Below are 22,551 nucleotides of genomic sequence, written 5' to 3'. Positions count from 1 at the left end.
ACTAAGGAAACTGAGTCAGTAAAGCCGTGACTCAGAGATCATCTTCATTTGCCATCTTTATTCTGCTCTTATCAAAAAAAGTAAACATATTTATAATATCAATACCAGAGGTGGTATTCAGCAGGTTATGACCAGTTCAGGAGAACGGGTAGTGGAAAATTTGAGTAGTTCGGAGAACTGGCAAATACCACCTCTGACAGGCCCCTCTCCCATCTATTCTCTGCCTCCTGCGACTCATTTGATTGGCTGGGTCTTCTTTTGTTTTTTACCATCATTTCCCGCATCATGGCAAGCATTGACTGTACTGACTGCAAACTTTGGGTGGAACTTGTCTTTTCCACCAATAACATTGCATCAAACGATTTCTGTCCCAGAGGTGAAGATGTCGCTGTTGTAGATTTCTTCCCTGGTTTTACATTTGTAGTTATTGTTGCCATTTTAACTATTTGTACAAGCTCTCTCCAATCTACCATCAACTATCCTAATAGAGTTATATTGTCTTCTCCTTTAAATACCATACACGTATTTATACATATATTGTTAAATGAGAATTTTCTATTATAGGTAGTCCCAGATAGATCTTATTTCAATTTCTTAAGTGATCAAGTATTCTAAGGTTTAGAGAGTTAAATATCAATCCAATATATATTTAATTAATCTACTATAAATACAAGTAAGTAAATACTAATATGTTTAATCAGAAAAATACCAAATTTATGTAATCACGAAAATATTGTAAATAGTTAAAGCAGCCAGCTCATTAATATATTTAAATATATGAATTTATCTTTTTCTTTAAGGATATATATTTAATCAAAGTAGGTAATTTTAATTTTTTTTCCCTTAGATTTCTTATAGAGTATTTTTAAACAAAAATTGATTGGTACCTGAGTAGATTGACTTTTGAAATTAGAGAGCAAGAAGATAAACAATTTTATATAATTTGGGATCTTTTCTATCAATGGTTGAATGATGAAATACAAAAATAGAATATTTAGAATGTTAGACAATAAGGAATAATATTGATTTCACTTTTTTTTTTTTTTTTTTGGTATTTGATATTATATTTATAAAATGTTTTCTCTCTTTTTTTTCTTTTATTTAGGATAGAATTGGTAGGATTATATGATTTGTTATAGAGTAAATTACTTAAATTATAGTTATCTCATAAGGCATGATTGAATAAAAGTATAGTCAAATCTTTTTTTCTTTAATAATGATATGAGGATATATAAGTTTGGATTGATAATAAGAGTTATTATGTAAGGTAATTGTAATTGTGACTACGAAATGAATGCACAAAACTGATGAACCAACCGACTCACTGTTTGTATATAAATACGGATGAGAGCTGATGTTTTTATGTTTTGTTTGTTTGTTTGTTAAAAAAACAATAAAATTGTTTTCAAAAAAAATATTAAAAACAAAATTAAAAAAAATGATTGGTACCGTTTATCAGTAGAAAACTAAAATGAGAATAATAATACTATAATAGTACTATATAATTATCTTTGACCATCTATTTCATATGTTTATAGAATCACTTTCCAACAATTATACAATTAATCCAAACAATTCAATCAGCATTAAACAATATTCTATATACAAATTTCTAGTACATTTACCTCTATCAAATTAATTTTCTACCAACATCACTTAAATAGGCTTGTATCTTACCAATATCTATTAAATCAGATCCAGTGTTTTTTTTTTGTTAATTGTCTTACATCAGGTCTTAATTCAAAATGTTCTTGTTCCAAATTGCACTGTCACTTTGTGTATTTTCTTGTTGCTCTTTATTCTTATTCCTACACAGTCACAGTTTCACTTATAAACCTTAAATAAGTCTTTGTTATTTTGTGATCACGATTGTCTGTTAATATTTATCAGATTAAAGTTTCTTTTCCCCAATCCTTTCTTCCAATCTTTCAATGCAGTAAAAGTTCGTTCCCAAGTTTTACACTCTTAATTGTCCTTTCATTTTCCTATAGCATTTAATCACTTTCACTTCTTTTTCTTTCTTTCCCCAGTTCTCAAATAAATGGGCAATAAAGTTCTATAGTTCACTCCTCCACTCACAAAGTAAATGTTTTCTCACCCTTCATTTCCTCAGGTTTCACAACTCCATTAGTCAGCATAAATCGCTGCCATTGTTTCAGCCAGCGCTCCTGTCAAAAACTCCGCTGCTTCACCACACCACTCAGTTTGGAGCTTTCTTTATAGTATACACCAATATTCTGAAGATCTTCTTTTAATACGCCTTTCCAGTGCTCAGCCTGCTACTTCTCTCTTTTCACTTCTTTTAATCAGCTGGGTTGCTGCTTCTCTGGTTCCAATTGTCACAGTTGTTACGATCTCCCTCTTCTGCAACTGGTTTTCAGGGGGGTCTTCTTCCAGTCTCCGGAATCGCAGCACCTCCCCAAGACCTCCATATCTTCCCCTTTCTTTTGCCTACCCTTCGGGGTCCTGCACGCTCCAAAAAGCCACCAACTAGTGAAAATCAGAATCTTTCAGAGCGGCAATTCGCTCCTCAGCTCCACACCGAAAGAGTGCCCAACCGGAAGTCACCTTGAAGAATACTTTTCATTTGATGTATTTTATGTTGGCTAATGGATTTCAAAGCAACATCAGAAAATCTAGCTATACGATCACTAAGAAGTGACACAAGCTTGATGGTGCATTACCAAACAGTGACAAATAGAATAAATTTGACTACTTCCAACACCAATCACCCCAGACATTTACCTGTTTGAATTGGGTTGATATCAGTGGTTGTATTCAGCCAGTTCACAATGGTAGCAAGGATTTGGCATAGGTCGCTGAACCAGTAGTAAGTTCTGGCTGGCCATAACCCCCACCCGGTCGCCCTCCTGCCTGATGCTTGCTCACCCTGCCCGCCTGCCTGAAATTCACCTAAGGTATGTATTTCTTTTTTCTCCCCTCCCGATAATCAGCTGTAGATAAGATCAGCTGTGCCGGGATTCCCCTTGCTGAGGCCCAGGAAGGCAAAAAATGGAGGGAGGAGCTCAGGCCCTCCATTTTTTGCCTTCCAGTGCCACAGAGAGCCTTAGGGGAGCAAAAATGCCCCCCCCGAGGCTTCTCTGAGGCTAGGAAGTTCCGAAAATGGAGCTTGGAGGAGTGCTGCATGTCTCTCCCATGCTCTGTTTTTTTTTTCCTTCCTGAGCCCCAGAGGAGCCTTAGGGAAGCAAAAATGCTCCCCCCCAGAGGCTCCTCTGTGGCTAAGAAGCTCCCAAAATGGGTGGGGGCTGCAAAAAAGCCATGCCCACCCAGTCACATGGCCACAGCCACCAAGCCATGCCCACAGAACCTGTAGTAAAAGTTTTGAATACCACCACTGGTTGATATGATTTGTAATCTCTGTAAGATTAATCAACTGATATAATTTCCCTATTCAAAACCACTAAGATCAATTACTCAGGAGTTTAAGACAATAATTTTGAAAGAAAATTGACCCCACATGTCGCGTTGAGCGACCGGTCTGTTGTTTCCGGCTTTCTGGTTGATTGCTGAATTCCTCTCAGAGAATAACCTCGCAAGGGTGAATTAGTCCTCGCAAGGACGAAGTTTAAAGTAACCCTGCAAGGGTGAAAAAATAGCCCTCGCAAGGCGAGATAAAACACACAAAACACAAATGATCTTTAAAATGAGGCAGCACTTTGAGCCTGGGGGAGATGGGATTTCCCAGCTGCCCTGGAACAGATGGAAAATGTCCGGGCTTCTCTGCTTTTCTTGCTCCTCTCTCTCCCCAAGGCTTTTAGCTGTCCTCTTTTATTGTGCTAATTCAAGGGAGGAGGTGAGAGAGGAATTTTACAGGAAGAAAAAGAGATACAATGTTAATCTTTTAGACCAGTCTACGTGACATAAGCAACGTACTCTGTAGGTGCTACTTTGTAACTACTAAGATAAGCATGTCTTCTTTGAATACACATTCTTTGTCTGCGGTTAATCTTTTATTAACTCCCTTCCTGTCAGTGCTTTCCTTCTATAATGTTCTGAACTGAATACGTGCTTTTTTGCAAGATTTCTTCTTGTGGAAAAATACAAGACAGAGCCAAGGTAAAATAGTCACACCCACAGTTTAGCAATTAAAAATGTATATCAGATGTACATTCCTTGCTAACTTTTAAACATTTTCCTGCATATTATAGTGTTAATTTGGATGCTGATAATTTTTTTCTAAAGGCTAGTTAAACATAAGCAGCTAGTATTGAAATTCTTCAAGAAGTTAAACAAAATATTGTTTAATTCATAATTGTGTTGTGTTTTTAAAATGGATCATTGCAGGGATTGGCTTATTCTTTTTCTGTTCATCTTCTTAGTCAATAAATATTTTTATTTACTTTATGTATGTGTGTTCTAAGATGCATGTATATTTCTGTAATCAAGATAACATTATGTCTGATGTACATATTGTATGAAAATATATTTTGTTTTCCCATTCTATTGCAATTGATATGATTTCCTGATTAACTTCATTTCTTTTTGAGACTTGATTCTAGTAAATAGCTAATGACTAGGAAATTGCAGAGTATCTTTTTATTTTACCCCAAAATAAAAAAAAACCCTGATATTTACTTCCTTCAGTTTTGGAAAATAGATAAAAGTAGGAGACTTTTGTTATCATTTATGTATTTTACCGCAAAGACACATTTCCTTAGTTCATGAACTTTTAAATTTGAGAACATTGAACTGAGAACATATGGTCTTCTAGAAGTTGTCCTGCAGCTTTTTCAGGCCCAGTCAACACAATCCAAATAGTACCTGGATCCTATATGCTTGGAATAATGGAAACTGTCTAACAATACTGATAAAATGAATAAAATGACAATAAATCTCTTTTGTAGAGGAACTGCCTGTTCATTTCTAAGATGCATGAAGGAATATGTACAAATTTCTCTGGAAAGTGGAGATCGCCTTAAAATAAGGGACATCTGGTAAGATAGAATTAACAGTCCCCGAAGTGCTGTTCTCTTACTTCCCTGAAAAAATCCAAACAGAAAATTGAAGCAACCTCCCATCATATGTCCAGTTCTAGGTCAAAGAGATTTATATAACCTTGCCTTTGACATTATTGCTCTCAGCTGGTAGCATGGTAGAATTAAATTAACCCCATATGGACCAAACAGATTAACATGCTTTTTAATAAACTACACTTTTAGCTATAAAACTACATTTTTGTGGAGTCAATTATTGTTATATTGCTGAAACTCTGAGATGATAAATTTAATTTTTAGATCATTAGGTTACTGTCAATATATAATTAAATATTTTTTTTCCATAAACAAGTCTGAAAAGAAACATAGATTATTAATATATAGCGATTTATAGAGCATGCTCCCAAAATGCCTAGAAATGTTTGAACTTTCAATTTCAACACATCTGGAGAGCAGCTTCAAGAAAGATGCAACACAGATTACCCAAAGTTTTAATTTAGCTTAGTTTTTAGTTTTAACCATAGTTGACAGAATAGAACTAGACTTGACTATCTAATTTACCTGGACTTTTGCAGCTCAGATATAATAAGGCTATTATGCACAAATATATATGGAAAAAGCTTCATTGAATTTCTAAGAAAACATGCTTAGCAATGATGCATGCTTTAGTAAAGTTATAAATATATATAAATAAATATAACTATATAAAGCTTTTCCAAAGAGGGCAGAGGGAAATCAATGATCCTCTGGGCAATGATGTTAACTCTCTGGACTGCTATCATATCTGCCACTGTGCAATTGGCAAACCATACACAGGTACAGTAACTTAAAATACTCTCTATGATGCAGCGGTAGAAGGTCACCAGCAGTTTTTCATTCCATTGTTTCCTGATAAGTCTCAGATAGAGACTTCTCAGGAAACAATGGAATGAAAAATTGCTGGGCCTTTTGACCAGTGCTGCAATATGAGCACCCCAGGTCAGGTCCTCTTTTATGATAACACCCAGAAACTTAAAACTGGCCACTTGCTCCATTCAGTCTCCATGGGTTGGTTGTCTGATCTGTTCCTTCTATAGTCCACTATAAACTCCTAGGTCTTATTGGTATTATTGCTCCACTCAGTCTCCAAGGGCTGGATGTCTGATTTATTCCTTATATAGTGCACTATAAGGTCCTAGGTCTTATCAGTATTGAGGACCAAGTTATTGTCTCCACACCAAAAAAGCAACTGGTCCACCTCATCTCGATAGGTGGACTCATCACTGTTGTATCATCTGCAAATTTAATAATAGTTTACTGGTGTGAATGGGAATGCAGTCATGCACATAAAGAGTATAGAGTAAGGGACTCAACACACAACCCTATGGTGTACCAGTGTAAGGGCTGAATAGATATGATTATCTAATCTGATTATCTGAGAACAGCGAGACAGGAAATCCATAATCCAAAGGCAGATTAGACTGAAGAAAAAATGGGTGTGGAAAAGAATTGGATGTGGATAGTGCAAAGATTATTTGGATGGAGGAAAAGGGAAGGACCCTAAAAAGAGAAAGAAATTGATTTTGGGTTTTTTTTATAGAATTGATTCTACATCTCAATTTAGAGGGGGTTTATGCATTTTTGACTGATATGTAAGAAATAATATCAAGATCTGTCTGGATGAAGAATGTTTCAAAGGAAGGGAAAAGGCAGTAGAAAAATTACATTTGTTTGAATACCTCTGTCCGATGGGTGAGATGCAGGGAAAAGAGTAGAAACCAAGCCAATGGATGAGACAACATAGGACCAAGAATTTCAAGAGCCAGACCATAGTGAACTCTTATCACTTTATTGGGTGAAAGGCCTTGAAATATGTACATATATGCATGTGTGTGAGTGTGTGTGTCTGCGGAGGAATAATCTTATAGGTGAGAGTGATAGAATAGAGGCTGACTGCTTCCAGCTGTCTACTAGGACTGCAATTAGACAATGGGTAGTTCTGGAGATACCAAAAGTCAAAGACTAAAAGTAGCCAGGAAAATGACAGGTATGGTGGTTAGATGCAGAGCCTGAAGAGCCAGGTGGAAGATTGCTGTAATGAAGAATTACAGAATTACATAGTAAGCTGTTATAGGAAAGGTAATCTGAAATTTGAATTTTGTCCTTTTAGCCCCCAGCCTTGACCCAATGTCCTAATTACTGTAGACCTTAGGATCAGGTTGGTTTTCTTGAATACACATCCATATGTAATGAAAATTTCCTCATTTATTATAGAGCTGAGGGAGAAGGCTGGCTTTCATATATCACTGAGACCTACCTGGATGAAGATCAAGGGTTTCTTCTGTCTGGAATCTGCCCAAAAATGATTTCAGGAAAGGTAAGTGGCAATCATATTCTATTAGAACTGATGGTGGTGACCAAAATTGTTGTGTGCAGATGACAGGATGAGAGCTTCTATATGTGAAGTTGAAATATAGAAGCAAACTGTGTTTTTTGATATTTTGTCAAGAACAAAGATGAAACACCAAGAAAGTTTCTTTACAACCACTAAGTGCATATTGTTGGATTGAGTTCCTGTGTATTTGTTTCCAACTAGTTCATCACTATTTTTAAATAATCACATCAGGACATTCATCTTGTTCCTGCCCAGGCTTGGGCTGAGATCTGAGCATAGTGATGATATTTAACCCTAAATAAATTGATGAGTTTTCCTAGTGACTTCATGTAGTTATCAAATAATCACCTCCTAAGGCATCTGAGATTTGAATGTCCAAAGTCTTAAACTGTACTCCTACAATAATATTAATGGTACTTTTCACTCAGAAGGAATAGAAGTACTGTAAAACCCCAACTTTTGTAGCTGGTGTAAAAGGATTCCATTGTTAATGATCAGAATACAGCCAAGATCTAGGAAAACCAGTAGAAGAACAAACCCACATCCACATCCTAATGCAGGTTATCTGCAAGAATAGTTAAGCTATATTTCCATCTTGTTTAAGAGTTCCAAACTGAAGGAATATCTGGATATTGGTTGACTAGGCAATTATTATACAATGCATTTATTAATAGGTGTCAAGATTATTTATTTAAGCTAATTGAATACCCTATATATAAATTAATTAGCTGATAGTATAACAAAGCAAAGTCAATATATTTGTGTATAGAGTTGTGGAATCCTTTGCATGAAATGTAGTTAAGATTTGTGCTTTATGTGTAGTTATATAGATGTACTAGTTACATAGATGTTATTTCTCTAAAGGTGAACTATGTTAGTTAGATTTTTTTTTTTAAGAGCCAGATGTCAATAGCACAATTAGTGATTGGCGACTGATCAATTTTTTTTTTGGCAATGTTTGAGCTCATGTTGCAATATTAAAGTTTTCATTTTTAAAAACACTCAACATAAAGATATTTAGTGAAGATACTGCAAAGATATAAAAAGCTATAGTTGAAATATCTCCCTTGCAGTCATTTTCCCTACTCTGAATAGGCCAAAGTTTAGTTTAGGTCAAAAGAAAATTGCTGATCTGGAAATAATAGCACATTCCGGAAAGGCCTCATCACACAGCTGGTCTCCATTATTGCAGAAAGGAAACAAAACAAACATTGCAAAACTATGTTATTAGTTACATGCCAGTTCCTAGTATTACTGTATCTAATAATAAGTTAATAAGCATAGTAAAAAAGACTAAAATTAAACATTAAAAAGATCAACAGACCAACAACAGCCCATATAGCAACAAGCCTTTGAATCAACAGTGAAAATACTGAAATGGTAGGCAGCCTGTAACTTTTAGGACCAGCCATCAAGCTAAAGGAACAAACCGTCAACCACATGCTACAGACTAGAACTTGTTAGAGGAGGCGTTATGTAAGATATTCAGAAGCCAAGCTGTATCAATAGTTACAAAGATCAGAACATTCCACTGATTATATACCCTGTGGCACTCTATGGAAATAAAAGTTGGAATTAGATGAAGCAGGGTAGAAAACTCATCAACTCTTCCAAACTTTTCTAGAAGACTCCTGAGAATACCATGAACAATCAATAATATGAAAAATAATATTGAATATTTTCAACCTGACATTCTCACTTGAGACAGAAATGACCATGTTCAAATGATGATACTTCAGACACATTAGGTGGAAGAAGGCAACAGCAATAAGATTTTAGTGGAAATGGATGTACTGTTGGAAAAACTGAATGAAATGATTAGGGACAGATTCTCATAGATACAATTTATTATGAAGTCACTAGGAGCTTTCACCAAATTAATGGCAATCAATGATAAATTGAATATATTAGACTATTTCCTAGATTTCTATTTGTGGGTTGCTTTGTTTTGCTTTCAGTTTGGTTATCACACTGATTTGTCTTTGGTAAAATAATTCACATTACCAATCAATATGGAAATTTTTCTCAAAGTTTTTGTTTTCTAGATTTTTCAAGAGCAACAAGTGTATTGTTTCATAGAAAACAAATGGGCTGCTTAGACACTCCTACCTGTTAAATTTGTAAAAATAATTATTAACTCATTATATTACCTTCATTCTACTTAAATACTAATATTAATCCTGGAGTTACAGATTGTGAAATATGTATAAGGATTGTTCAATGCTTTGGATCTGAAAACAAAAAGATGCTTGAAAATGCTTAATGGTATTAATGTAATACCAATCTTCAACTTTTTTAAAAAATGTGTTTTTCTCAAAGTTAGCAATTTTGCAACCTCGCTATGGGAAAAGATACTATGGGAGTTTGAAGACAGGTACGTCATAAATAACTCCTATTTACTCTGAAGCTAATTTTTTTGCATTCAATCCAAAGGGCTACAGAATATTAATTGGTGAGTGTATTTTATTTTAAAGATTTTTCTGTTATTCTCCTGGACATCCGACTTTCATAGTATCATTATTTGTTACAGGCCATGAGATCTGGGAATAAACTAGAACTTAAATCTAAATAATATAGCATCACCTTGTTGTACTTGGTATACAGGTAGCACAGTTTGGCAGGAAGATGTAAAGGAATATGTAGCTTTACTTGTGTCCCTGTAATTCTACATAAAGAATGCCATCAGGCAAAGCCAGCAGCACCAAGCAGATGCCATCTCTGAAATTTAGCAGAACTAATTTTCTATTTTTTAACAGTTCCCAAGGTATTATCTCTTGAAATATTTCAGTGTCAAACTCTTAAAAGATTTATCTAGCTTAAACAAACCATAGGATGTTTCTAAGGAGATATGATAACAGAAGTGTGTAATGTTTCCAATGAAGGCCTTGTTGACATGTCATTTCTCCCTTGTTCTCTGAGCTTGTTAGGTTTATACACAATGGCATTTGACATGACTTCCTTTCATATTATGCATCAGAGCTGATCTTTTTTTTCTAAACAAACTGTAAGGATACCTGTCTCTCATTACTAAAAGAGAAAGAAAGAAAAAACCTTTGAAATGAGAAGACTTGGTTTTTTCTCAATCAAAAGTAAGAACTGAAGATTCGGCTTTCTAGGTCTTTTGTCATCATTTATGATGATTAAGTGAAAAATGTTTTATGAGCATCTTTGAAATAGGGTTCTGATGAATAAAATTGACTTTGATATGCTGTTCACTGAGGAGACAAATCTGGGTTAGGTCATATTTGTCAGCAAACAATTGGCAACTCCAAATCTCGACCAACAAATGCTCTGTCTTACACATTGGTAAAAAAAATCAGTACACCAAATACAAATTACGTGGATATGACCTCGTTGATGACCCTCACTCTGTCAAGGACCTAGGAGTATTCATATCTAATGACCTAAGTGCCAGAGCTCACTGTAACAGCATTGCCAAAAAGGCATTAAGAGTTGTAAATCTAATCTTACGAAGCTTCTCTGGAAATATTGAATTGCTAACTAGGGCATACAAACCTTTGCTAGACCAATACTCAAATACAGCTCATCTGTCTGGAATCTGCACTGTATATCGGACATTAATACAATTAAGAGAGTCCAGAAGTATTTCATGAGAAGAGTACTACACTCCTCTGCTCACAACAGAATACCCTATATCACCAGACTTGAAATTTTGGGCTTGGACAATCTTGAACTACACCGCCTACAGTTGGACTTAAGCATAGTACACAGAATTATCTGCTACAATGTCCTACCAGTCAATGACTACTTCAGCTTCAACCAACAATACAGGAGCACACAACAGATACAAACTCAATGTTAACCACTCCAAATTTGATTGCAGAAAGTATGACTTCAGCAACAGAGTGGTCAGTGCCTGGAATACACTACCTGTCTCTGTAGTTACATCCTCAAACGCCCGCTCCTTTAACCTCAAACTATCCAGTATTGACCTTACCCCATTCCTAAGAGGTCTGTAAGGGGCATGCCTAAGTGCACCATAGTTCCTCCTGTCGCTGTCTTATTGTCCCCATTTAATCGTACCTATTTTCTGTATTCTTACTCATGTTTATACTTATACCTATTATCTTATAAGCAATTGAAAAATCAAATAAATAAGTAAGTAAGTAAGTAAATAAATAAATAGATAGGATTACACAGTAAACTCTCTGTTTCCAAGACATTGATATTTCTGAAGGTCATGCTTTAAATAGAAGTCATATCATTTTTCAAGCCTCCAATTATGAATCTACATTGTACATATACTTAAGCCTACAATATATTTTAATACTTTTTTTTTAAAAAAAAGCCTAACTGTCTCTGAATCCTGTAGTATCCTATTTACTGCTTTCCACAAGGACTGGGATTTAACATTTGGATAGCTAAGAAGAACAGAATGTTTTCATTTATGACTAATGCAATGGCTAAATGTTTGATTCCAAATGGAATGTAGATCAGGACAAAGCAAATCAGAATATTACCAAACTAACATGAGCAACTACTCCTATCAAAAGAGAAATATGGTTACCTATTCAAAGAGTTTTCTTCTGTAAAATCTAGAAATATTCAAGATTTTTAATTGTGTATATCAAGCTTCCATTTAGTATTCATTTAAAGGAAGAGAGAAAGAACTGAAAGTCACTGGATATATGAATATTGACAAAAACACTATGTGAATGTTATTCAACTTAAAAGGCAACTGACATGAGAAAAGCTTTATTTTAATAAATGTGTAAGTAAAGAAAATAAAAAGTAACATCAGAACGTGCATATTTAATGAAATAACATTACCCAGTTCTATAATAATAAGATTTTATTCTGAAATTTCTATTGCTTCTATTAGCTACATTTAGGGGGGAACGTTTATTATGATCTGTGGGAAAATATTACTGAGGAAGGATGCTGCTGCTTGAGCAGCAAGGCAGCAAATTGGAAACTGCAAATTAGATATTTTTATCTATTCTTTCCTGTTGTTTATAGTTTGTAAACTATTCTATGAACATTTTTGCCCAGAGAAGGATCTAAATGCCTTAAATAAATAAAGTAATAATGAAAAAAAAAAAGGAAAGGAAAAAAAGGGAGATAAAACTACAATCATTCATGCTATTAAAATGTTTTCCAGGAAAGACTTACAAAATACTTTCACCATAAAATTGCTTTCCACAGCATTGAACATTGATTGGAATATATGTGGTTTGGGTGAATCAAATAAACAAATAATATTCTTTGAATCTTGCCGATATTATTCAACAAAGCCTCAATCTATGTCATCTGTTAGAACAGGCAGGTTCACTAAGTAGGAAGAAGACCTGTGGGCATCCTGGTCCTAAGTTACTTAAGAACATAGTGCCAATGAAATTACTTTTATCTTTCAAACATGTTATTATGAATTTGGCATTGAAATTAATCTTAATGCAATAAATGTGAAAATTTAGCTATAGTAGCAAAGAAACTAAGTCTGGGTAACAGCATTGCAATTGCCTCGAACACCAGATGATATTTCTGGCCAAAGAAAACAACATGTAGAATGCATTGCATTAATGCATCAGAAAAAGTGGTTAGAAAATATGGAAGGCTTATCAATGGAACATAACTGTTATTATTAAGAAAAACTTTCTTGTGATAGAACAATATGCTATGCCTAGGAGTTCTGAATGCCGTAGATTTTCCAAGGTAGAATTAGAGACTCTTTGCAAACTATTTTTTTGTAATGTCACTACTGTCCCCTTTATTCATCTACTACATCATTTTTAACATTTGAAGTTCCAAATGAATTCGGTGGAGAGAGAATTCTAGCTTGGAAAATCTCAACACAATCTCAGTCTAATATAGAAGCAATAACAATATTCCATAGTTAATACTTAATCTATCAAAGGTGAGCATCTGTTCTTGGCCTTGGGAACAGTATTTGTTTTATATCCTGTCTGGGAAGCTACAAAAGCCTAGCCCTTCTTGTAAGGCAGGGGTGTCAAACTCTATTTCATTGAGGACTGCATCGGGGTTATATTTGACCTCAGGGGGCTGGGGTGCGTATGGCCATTGAGGGTGTGGCCAGCATGACATCACTTGTGTCAGAGGTTCCTGTGGTGGTCTGAACAGTCTGCCAGCAAAAATGGGCTCCTGAGCTCCATTTTCAGCTGTGACGGTCTCCAGCAACTCTCTGCCAGCTCTTGAGGGGAAGCTATGCACAACTCTCATGAGCTCTGTTTTCTCTGGCAAAGGCACAGTGGGCTGGTCCTTACTATTTCCATGGATGCCCCCAGGCCTTGAGTTTGCCACCCCTGTTGCCCCTAGTGTGGCAAAAGTTTTACCCTTCTTACATTTTGCTTGTGTAGTTTAAAGGACAGTATTAATTTCTTAAACTTTTGCCCTTTAAACTTCCTCTCCAATGGGGAAAAATATACAGTTGCTTTGGGATGGTTTTCTTTAAAGAAGTGAATGGGAAAAGGAAGGTGAAAAATATTGCCTCTGGTCATCCTTGAGAAATCTGGAGGTGCTTGGGATTTTTAAAGAAAGCATCATGCATCCCAGTGCTAGGGATAAATGCTGATGAGATAGACAAGATATTGACACCAAACATTGAAACAACACCCCAAATATCACAGTGGACTTTGGGATAAACTGGCAGATGGTTTAGCTATAAGGCATGTAACTATTTGCTGCTCAATGTGATGTCACATCAATTACAGCGTTCACAAATCAAAAGCTGTTCCAACAAATAATGCTGGCTTCCTCTCCCATTCTCTCTCTCCACCACATCAAATTGGCTTCCTCTGATCTGGTATAAATAGAAAAGATCATGAGGGAGTTTCTTTTTGCTAGACAGCATGTAATTCTGATTCTGTGTAGATTTTTTGTTTGCTTTTTACTTTTTCCTCAATTTCTTGATGACAATAATTATGCAATTCACTTCTGTCCTATTTTTTTAAGGTTGCCTTAAACCCCGCAATCAGAAATTAGTAACATTAAGTAAATGATAAGCTAATGAGAGGGTGTTAGATCCATCTTTTAAGATTGTTACTTCTTTCTTTTCTTATTGATCATATCTATTATACAAATCCAAAAACTGTAGTTATTAGCTTTAATTTGAAATTCAGATAAAATGGAAAACAATATTTTTAATATATATTTATTATGTTTTATCAACAGGGATAAAATGCAAAACAAAGAAAACAAAAAACAAGCTTCCCACACCAGCAACAGCAAAATTGTGTACAAAAAAGAAAAAAAAGACCCAAACACCAAAGAAGGGAAAACACCATTAACTGAATGAAATCTTCCATACATACAAAGAAAGGAGAAAGAAAAATATTGCAAGCGTTCATTTACATGGCAGAAATAAAACTGATGTTTCAAAGCAACAATGATGTGGCATGATCAGGTTCAATACATAATAATTTAATTTGCTATGATTCATTAGCACATGTATTTTAGTTAAGAACTTTGAATCAAAGGGGTTCTTTCAGGAAATGGCGTTTACCAGACATCTGTGTACCAAAGATCTGTGTTTTCAACTTAACAAATATCTAGCTATTCAACTTTCTTCATTTGCTGTTTTATTTTTTATCTGCAAAGAATGAAAGTTAGCTAAAAGGTTACTTAGTCAAAAACTACTCCTTTTATGAAGCATTGAATGCTTGACTTTAATATGAATATATATCCATATGCTGCCTCCCTTTTTCACATCTGGAATTATAGTAAAGTATGTTGAGATGTTACCATGACTATCTACCAACAAGCAATTATATTTCATTGTCTTTTTGCTGTCTGATCTGTTTTGCATTTGGAATAGATGGAATGATGACTCTATGACATCTGAATCATACTTGTTGAATACAATTTGTTTTCACATTGTGCATAGTTATGTTGCATATGCGGGAAAATAGAATTATATCTACATGTTTTCATTGTGTTATGCAAAATTTTAACATTGAAAATTGATTAGCATTTTAGGTTTAAAAATAATTCTACCTAGCAGTGACCCAGGAAAACCAGGCATTGGTGTAATGATATTTTTTTTTTCAAACATGAGGTAGGAAGATGGAAAGTCAGTAGGTTGGCCTGAAATTTGAATTTGCAACTTGTAGAGAGGCATATTTTGAATTGTGAAAACCCATTTACTGTCACAAAGGGCCTACTCTATGGAAAGTTAGTTACTGTCAAATGTCTGCAATAATCAGCATGACACACCCTTTCTAGAAAACTGGTGGGAATGTACTTTACCATCACTTCCAACTGTTAAAATGCTCTGTGTAATTTAACTTTGTCTTTGTTTTCTGGACAAATATATATACACTTCAGAACAAAACATTGCATGTGGCAACCTGCAACTTTTATTATTCTTTTCAACCCATGAAATTGCTATAAATAAATCACATAAAGGGTTAAGCAGTCTCCCTTCCTGCAGGATAATTCTCAGAAATGGAATTGAGTAGGAACAAATTTAATATGATCAAAGAATTCTGAAAAGGAGGAGATTCTTGATATCATCAATGGTGGTAGACAATAAAATTACAAGATAGAGTAGGAGAAACAGAACCCAATGTAGACCTAGGGAAGAGAGAGTTGGATGGTGGATCAGAATGTTGGCAAGTGTTCTATTCTAAGCCCTTTCTTAGTGGTCATGTGATCTACAGCAGAAAATGTGCAAGTCATCCTGTGCTTATATATACATGCAGAAATACACATGGTAGCAGCTCAGAACAGAGATATGGTTAGAGGTACAAAACAGTTGGAGCCATTTTAATTAGGCATCTGTCTCTCCCACAACTGTAACATACTTTGCTATCCAAAGATATGCAAACTGTTCCTATGGTTACTGCTGGTAAAAGAATTGGGGAAAAAATCCAAGAAACTCTACTGTGCATTTTTGCTTGTGTTTTCATTATTTTCATTATTTCCAACACAGTGGAATGGTGAAAACAAATTATACTAAAGACATCAGGTTCCCTACAAAACCAGAACAGAATAGGACTGATAGTTGTAAGGATATCACTGCACAAGGATTAGTGATAATCATATTAGCCACAGGTTATATTAACTAGATGAATCATATTGCCTTGCAGTATTTCAAAAAGACAATGCCTATTTGTGTATGGTACATGTGCAGCAGCCAGCATGATAGACTGTAAAAGAAGAACCATGTTAGGAGAAGATATTTAGTTGATATTTAAAAAGAAATATTGAATCCCAAAATAGGTAGATCTTGGAAAAAAAGGGGGGGGGGAGGGAGGGAGGGAGGGAGGGAGGGAAGAGAGAGAGAAAGAATCCCATCATGCATCACTGTGAGAGAGTTAGTTGTCTGTGGGAAAGTTAGTTTGGGAGTGGCTTGGAATATTGCCAATTGTTTCATTTTAAGCTTCCCTCTTCCTTCCCTTTCATGTTTCACAGACCAGAACTATTATTAAAGAGTTGGAAAAAATCCAGAAGCCATGCTCTGCATGCTTTATCTACCTTATTTTTTATGAGTGCCTGTGGAATCCTTGTGGAGTCCAAATATCCAAATGTGGTGATGGAAACTGATACTTTGTTTTGCAGGAAAGTATATATTTTTCTCTTCAAAAGTCAGGTGTAAGGATTTTGATGGACATCAAGGAAGGTACTTGTGTATTCACTGATACTGATTCAAGCGAGGAAAGAGTATAAACAGAAACTAAAATGTATCAGGTTCATGAACAGCAGTGTCACATGCTAGCCTTCCCAATTTAGTGTTTTCCATATTTTGAAATATTGTAATTCTCAGAATTTCTACCAATCACACACACATATATATGGTTTCAATAAATCAGGGATGAGGGGAAAAGAAGTAATCCAACTGGAAAAAAAAAGTGTGATTTCAACAACAGGTTAACATGGGTCCTTTCAAGTTATTAATCACAAAGATTAATAAGCGTTATGTTTATGATTTTCTCTACCTGGAAATTAATCACAGTCTGACTACTGAATAGTGTCTTATAAACTAAAGGATTAAACTAAGAGAAAAATAGCAGAAGTTTCCTTGAAAAAAGGGTGGAATTAATTTGCTTTGCCCAATTTGTTAAGTCACATTGTTCTGCCCTAGTTGCTTAGATTACCTATATACTGATGCAAGTCATCACTTGAGCCACTGAAGCAGAAATATCCCAATATACAGCTGTGCAGCAGTTAAGCACCAACATTATCATAGCACATCATGAACATATGGCCTTCTCTTTTTTTCTTAATTTCAATCATTATTAGCTTTGGCAGATTTTTTTTATAATAGCATCTTGGCTGATGACCTTCATTAAAAAGTAAATGATTCCCTGTCCAGTCATGCCTGACACTAGGTTGTGGTGTTCATCTCTGTTTCTGGGCTGGGGAAACCAGTGTTGCATGAAGACATTGCTGTGGTCACATGGCCAGCTTGGCTATTTGTCAAAGTATATGGAATACTGTTACCTTCCCACTGAACTGGTACCTATTTATCTACTCGCATTTGAACTGCTAAGTGACAAGATCTTCCATTATATTGCTAATATTCCAGACTTCATATTTTATCTGTATTTTGGCTGCCCTTTACTTTCCATCTTAGTAAAGGCTAGGCTTTAATCTGAAATCAAATTTACTTTTTTAGGTAGTTGATATATCATTTCCTTCTAATCATAGGTTTCATCTTGCATAGCTCAAGAAGAATGATCAAATGCACGATTGCAATAATGATACGAAGGAAATATTTGTGTTGAAAATGAGCATGAGGCCAGTAGTTGGAAGGAAGACGTCTTTTTTGAAAAGATAAGATATTGTCTTTTCAGAAATGACAAACTCTATACTCAAATATTTATTGATGGTACCAACTACCAACTTGTTGTGCATGCCTCAGCCTGTATGATGCTTTAATTAATGTTGTTTTATTTCAACACAGAGCTCTCCAAGTTCAAGATAAATTGAGATATGCAGCCAAAGATAGCAAGGAGTCGGCACTTAAAAGTGATGTTCTCCAGAAGGCACAAAATATGTAAAGGTTTAAATATAAAATATTCAACCATATGTACCTTCAGTTCATTGCTCAATCTTTACTTCCCTGTTTCTCCTTTCCTAATGCCTCAAGGGTAATAAAATTGATGAAACTACTTCCAAGAGCTGTTTATTGTATTCGGTACTAGTTGGTGCATGTTCAGCTGTTCCTACTTTCTCTTTTCAATCCAATATATCACTTCAGTGCCAGGCTCACTCAGCTCCTACAAGTGAATAAATAACACCACGGAGAGGTGGGCTGATGGAGCCATACTTCCTCTCTTTAACGATGGTGGGTGTGGGAGTTGGCCAGCAGGAGTGCAGTGATGTGACATTATCCGTGGAATGTGAATGGCTGTTTTCTGGGAAAGCAGTTTGGGTTCTTACTAAATAAAGATGGTATGGGTGTTAACTGTAATGGGTGCAAGGCTTCTGTGTGTCTTCTGATAAACTAGACGCTTATTAATATAAACTGTCAATAGCCTTAGTAACATTTTCATCAGGAAGAAATAGAATTGAGAAATATTACTTACCTTATATCACTTAACATGTTGCAATGGCTCTATTTTGCCTCCTTTTTATAAATGAGAAAGTGGGAGATTCTTTGGGAACATACCTTAAGAGCATCATGAAAAGGTTGGATATATGAGCAAATTCAATATATCCAGTTTTCTTTACTATTATTTTGACTAATTAAAATGTAATAATAATATGAGATTGTACTGCATGGTAGAGATAGTTAGTTTATATATACTTTTTCCACTTTTCCACTCCTTTCTTTTGCATGGTTTATTTGTGTGGTACAATACAATCTTCATCCATGAACAGGAGGTATAGAGGTGAATAGTGATAATCTTGAATTATATGCCATGTTTTCTAGTTCCACAGGAAGGTTGTAGCTGATTTACTTTGTCACTAAGCTGTGCCTCATTTAAACCATTCTATATCTTTCCTGCAGGATTAAGTGACAGCTATTCTGTAGTCTATGAACCTCCATTGTTTTAGGCTAAAAGCATTTTTACTACGGAATAAACACAGTTATTGCTGTCATAGCTATTAAACAGAACATCAAAAGCTAAGGTTACTTCAGCTGCCACTGGCACTGTTGTTACTACTTTACCTGCTATTTAATAAAGTAATACACCATTTCTGGAAATGAGCAATGGTGTGTGTCATGTAACAACTTGTTCTCCTCATCCCAACCCCCATCCCTGGAAAATTACTGAAAGGGGCTAAAATATATACCACCATCTAACATAATCCGACGTTAATCTAAATTTGTCAGAAGGACTGATAGCAGTGTACTGATAGCAGTATTCCAATATCTAAGGGGTTGTCACAAAGAAGAGAGAGTCAACCTATTCTCCAAAGCACCTGAAGGGAGGACAAGAAGCAATGGATGGAAACTAATCAAGGAGAGAAGCAACTAAGGAGAAATTTCCAACAGTTAGAACAATTAATCAGTGGAACAACTTGCCTCCAAGAGTGGTGAATGCTCCAACACTGGAAGTTTATAAGAAGAGATTGGACAACCATTTGTCTAAAATGGTATAGGCCGTAGGGATTCTTGCCTGAGCAGGAGCGTGAGATTAGAAGACCTCCAAGATCTCTTCCAACTCTATTATTCTGTAATTCTGTTTATAGTAAAAATCAGTTTATGATTGCTAGGTCAAATGACAAACTACTGTTGTTGTTGTTGTTTTTTTAAAAAAAGTGAGATAGAGAAGAGAGATAAAAAGAGAGGATGAGAGGTTTTCCTTTGTTTTTGGACTTAATTGTCTTTCTGTAACAATTGATATTGTCAGTCATAAATAAGTGCATTGAGTTATAATATATATTGAGTATGGTTTACAGTGAGAGGAAAACACCATGCTTTATTTCACCCACCTGGATTTTTAAATGTGATTAAATTCTCTTTATAGCAACCAATTGTTAATAGTACTAAATGTAATTTTAGAAAGTCAGACCTTTGGTAACTTGGCTTGAATAGTATAAATATAAACCCTTATAGAGAGACAAATACTAGTCCAGAACCCTAAGATTATTTTCTCTTTCTTTCTCTCTTGTCTCTATCCCACCCTTTTTAAAAATATCATGTTTTTGTCTTCTGCTGCTATGGATATCTCAGCTGCCAGATATCCCATGACTCACCCTTCAGTTACTGTTGCTGTCATTCTGGTCCAGATTGTTAGGAGGTAGGTAAGTATTGATAAATATATTTTATAAGATTAAAGAAACCCCTTAGGAAAGCTTTAAAGTTTTGCTTAAAGCAACCTGACTTCTCATTGTTCTGGAATATACTTCAGATTGTTTTGCATTCACATGTATAATATAGTCCTGAATTCTTTTGCAATATCTGTTGCTATGAAAACAAGAGTTGTAACTGGACAGGAAACATTTTTCTCTTATCAAAAATAAGCCAGGGATACAATTGTATTTCTCTGTGCATGCTATTTGAACAGTCAGAAGTTTCATTGGTTTTAGTATTTACCCAGGGTTTGGTTTTTCAGGAAGGAAGATATAGAATGATTTGCTGGGATGATATGTTATATGCATATGTGTGATGATATTACCACATGAAATATATTATTACAATATAAAATAGAATTTACACTGAAATATACTGAAGGAGTATTTACTCCTTTAGCAATGTAAAGGAGGCATAAGTTGGTTTTTATACACCATGGTTATTTAGCAACCTTATTGGAAATAGCTGAAGTTTGATTGTCTAGGAAAAATAGAATAGACATCTGTTCAGAGAAGCAATTAAGATTCCTGACAATTGTTATAAATTCTGTCCTTCATTTATTGTATAAAAGGTACCCTACTTGTACATGTGAAACAGAGTCAACCTTATTTATTTTTTTAATAACATTATCTGATGTGTGGTAATGTCTTATTTTAAATATTGGTCTTGTACCATAAATAAATATCTTATAAATAGATGTGTATTTACTTTTATTACAAACCATGAATAAGATAATGCTTCATACATCATTTTCTCACTAATGATTTATCATTATCTTCTATTGTTATTCAACTATTGTGTTCATATGAGAATAATGAAAATAAGCTGTGTATTGTATCAACAATGGCAGAGTAATGTTTCTGTATAAAGTTGGTATAGGTCTTAATAAGGGAAAGTGCTTGGTAAAAAGCCCCTGTTACACACTAACTGATTCATGTTACTCATCAGAACTCAGAGGACCAGTAAATTTCTTGCAGAAACAGCCTACTATCTCCTTTTAAGACTCAGCAGCACAGACTAATTCCTTCCAACACGCCAATCCTTAATTTGCTGTCTTCTGCTAACAGATAACAGATAATCAGAGTTGGAAGGGACCTTGTAGGTCATTTAGTCCAACCCGCGCCCCCCCCCGCTCAAGCGGGAGACCCTACACCATTTCTGACAAATGGTAGTCCAATCTCTTCTTGAAAGTCTCAAATGATGGCGCTCCCACAACTTCCGAGGCCAAGCTGTTCCATTGGTTGATTGTTCTCACTGTCAGAAAGTTTCTCCTTATTTCCAAGTTAAATCTCTCCTAGTTCAGTTTCCATCCATTAATCCTTGTCTGGCCTACAGGCGCTTTAAAAAATAACTCGACCCCTTCCTCCCTGTGGCAGCCCCTCAAATATTGGAAGACCACTATCATGTCTCCCCTGGTCCTTCTCTTTACTAGACTAGCCAAGCCCAGTTCCTGCAACCGTTTGTTGTATGTTTTAGCCTCCAGTCCCCTAAACATCCTGGTTGCTCTTCTCTGTACTTTTTCTAGAGTCTAACATCTTTTTTATAATGTGGTGAACAAAACCGGATGCAGTACTCTAGGTGTGGTCTTACTAAGGTTTTATAGTTAGCATGGAAAAAATGAATGAGCTTAAAGATTCACCTATGCCTTCTTTCTTGGACCATCCTTGTTCCTATTAAAATACATCACTAGAATGCTATCAGCCACCACCTGTCTCTGTCAGTTTGTAAGCACTATCTACAACAAGACTTTTACCATATTAGTTATAAATGAAGATTTACAGATGTGAATGTCACCTTCTAAATTAATTCCCCAAGAGCCCAGTTTATGCAGTGGCAGTAGTGTATGCATGTGTAAATAAGTGGTGTGTATATGTGTAGATCAATGGAGATTTTAAATTTTGGGATATATGAAATATACTGATGGAATAAAATTCCTAATATGAAATATACTGATGGAATAAAATTCCTAATATTGCAATTCTGGAAATGCCATGAAAATC

At 35.2% G+C, this 22,551-nt stretch overlaps 1 protein-coding gene across 12 annotated transcripts in view; it reads left to right on the top strand.

The window, feature by feature from the left end:
* The window catches only part of LOC148125440 (uncharacterized), a 192,972-nt gene that overhangs the window by 48,724 nt on the left and 121,697 nt on the right, over positions 1-22,551 (top strand). For 8 of the 12 annotated variants that reach the window (XR_015744125.1, XR_015744118.1, XR_015744122.1 and 5 more), the window contains 2 exons: positions 7,209-7,311; positions 14,479-18,419. Coding sequence is in view for 2 of the 12 variants with exons in the window: in XM_087936168.1 (XP_087792294.1) it covers positions 7,209-7,311; positions 9,649-9,703; positions 14,479-14,594 (274 nt within the window). In the remaining 10 variants the exon portion in view is untranslated. Of the gene's footprint in view, positions 1-7,208; positions 7,312-9,648; positions 9,782-14,478; positions 18,420-22,551 lie in introns of those variants that run through there. The other 4 variants (XM_087936168.1, XM_087936170.1, XR_015744121.1 and 1 more) reach the window with 3 other exon arrangements.

This window comes from Pseudonaja textilis, chromosome 6 (assembly GCF_049901715.1).
Source record: "Pseudonaja textilis isolate UNSWEBS1 chromosome 6, rPseTex1.2, whole genome shotgun sequence".
Taxonomy (NCBI): Eukaryota; Metazoa; Chordata; class Lepidosauria; order Squamata; family Elapidae; genus Pseudonaja; species Pseudonaja textilis.
Note: the sequence above shows the minus strand (reverse complement) of the source record. Positions and strands in the feature narration are given on the sequence as shown.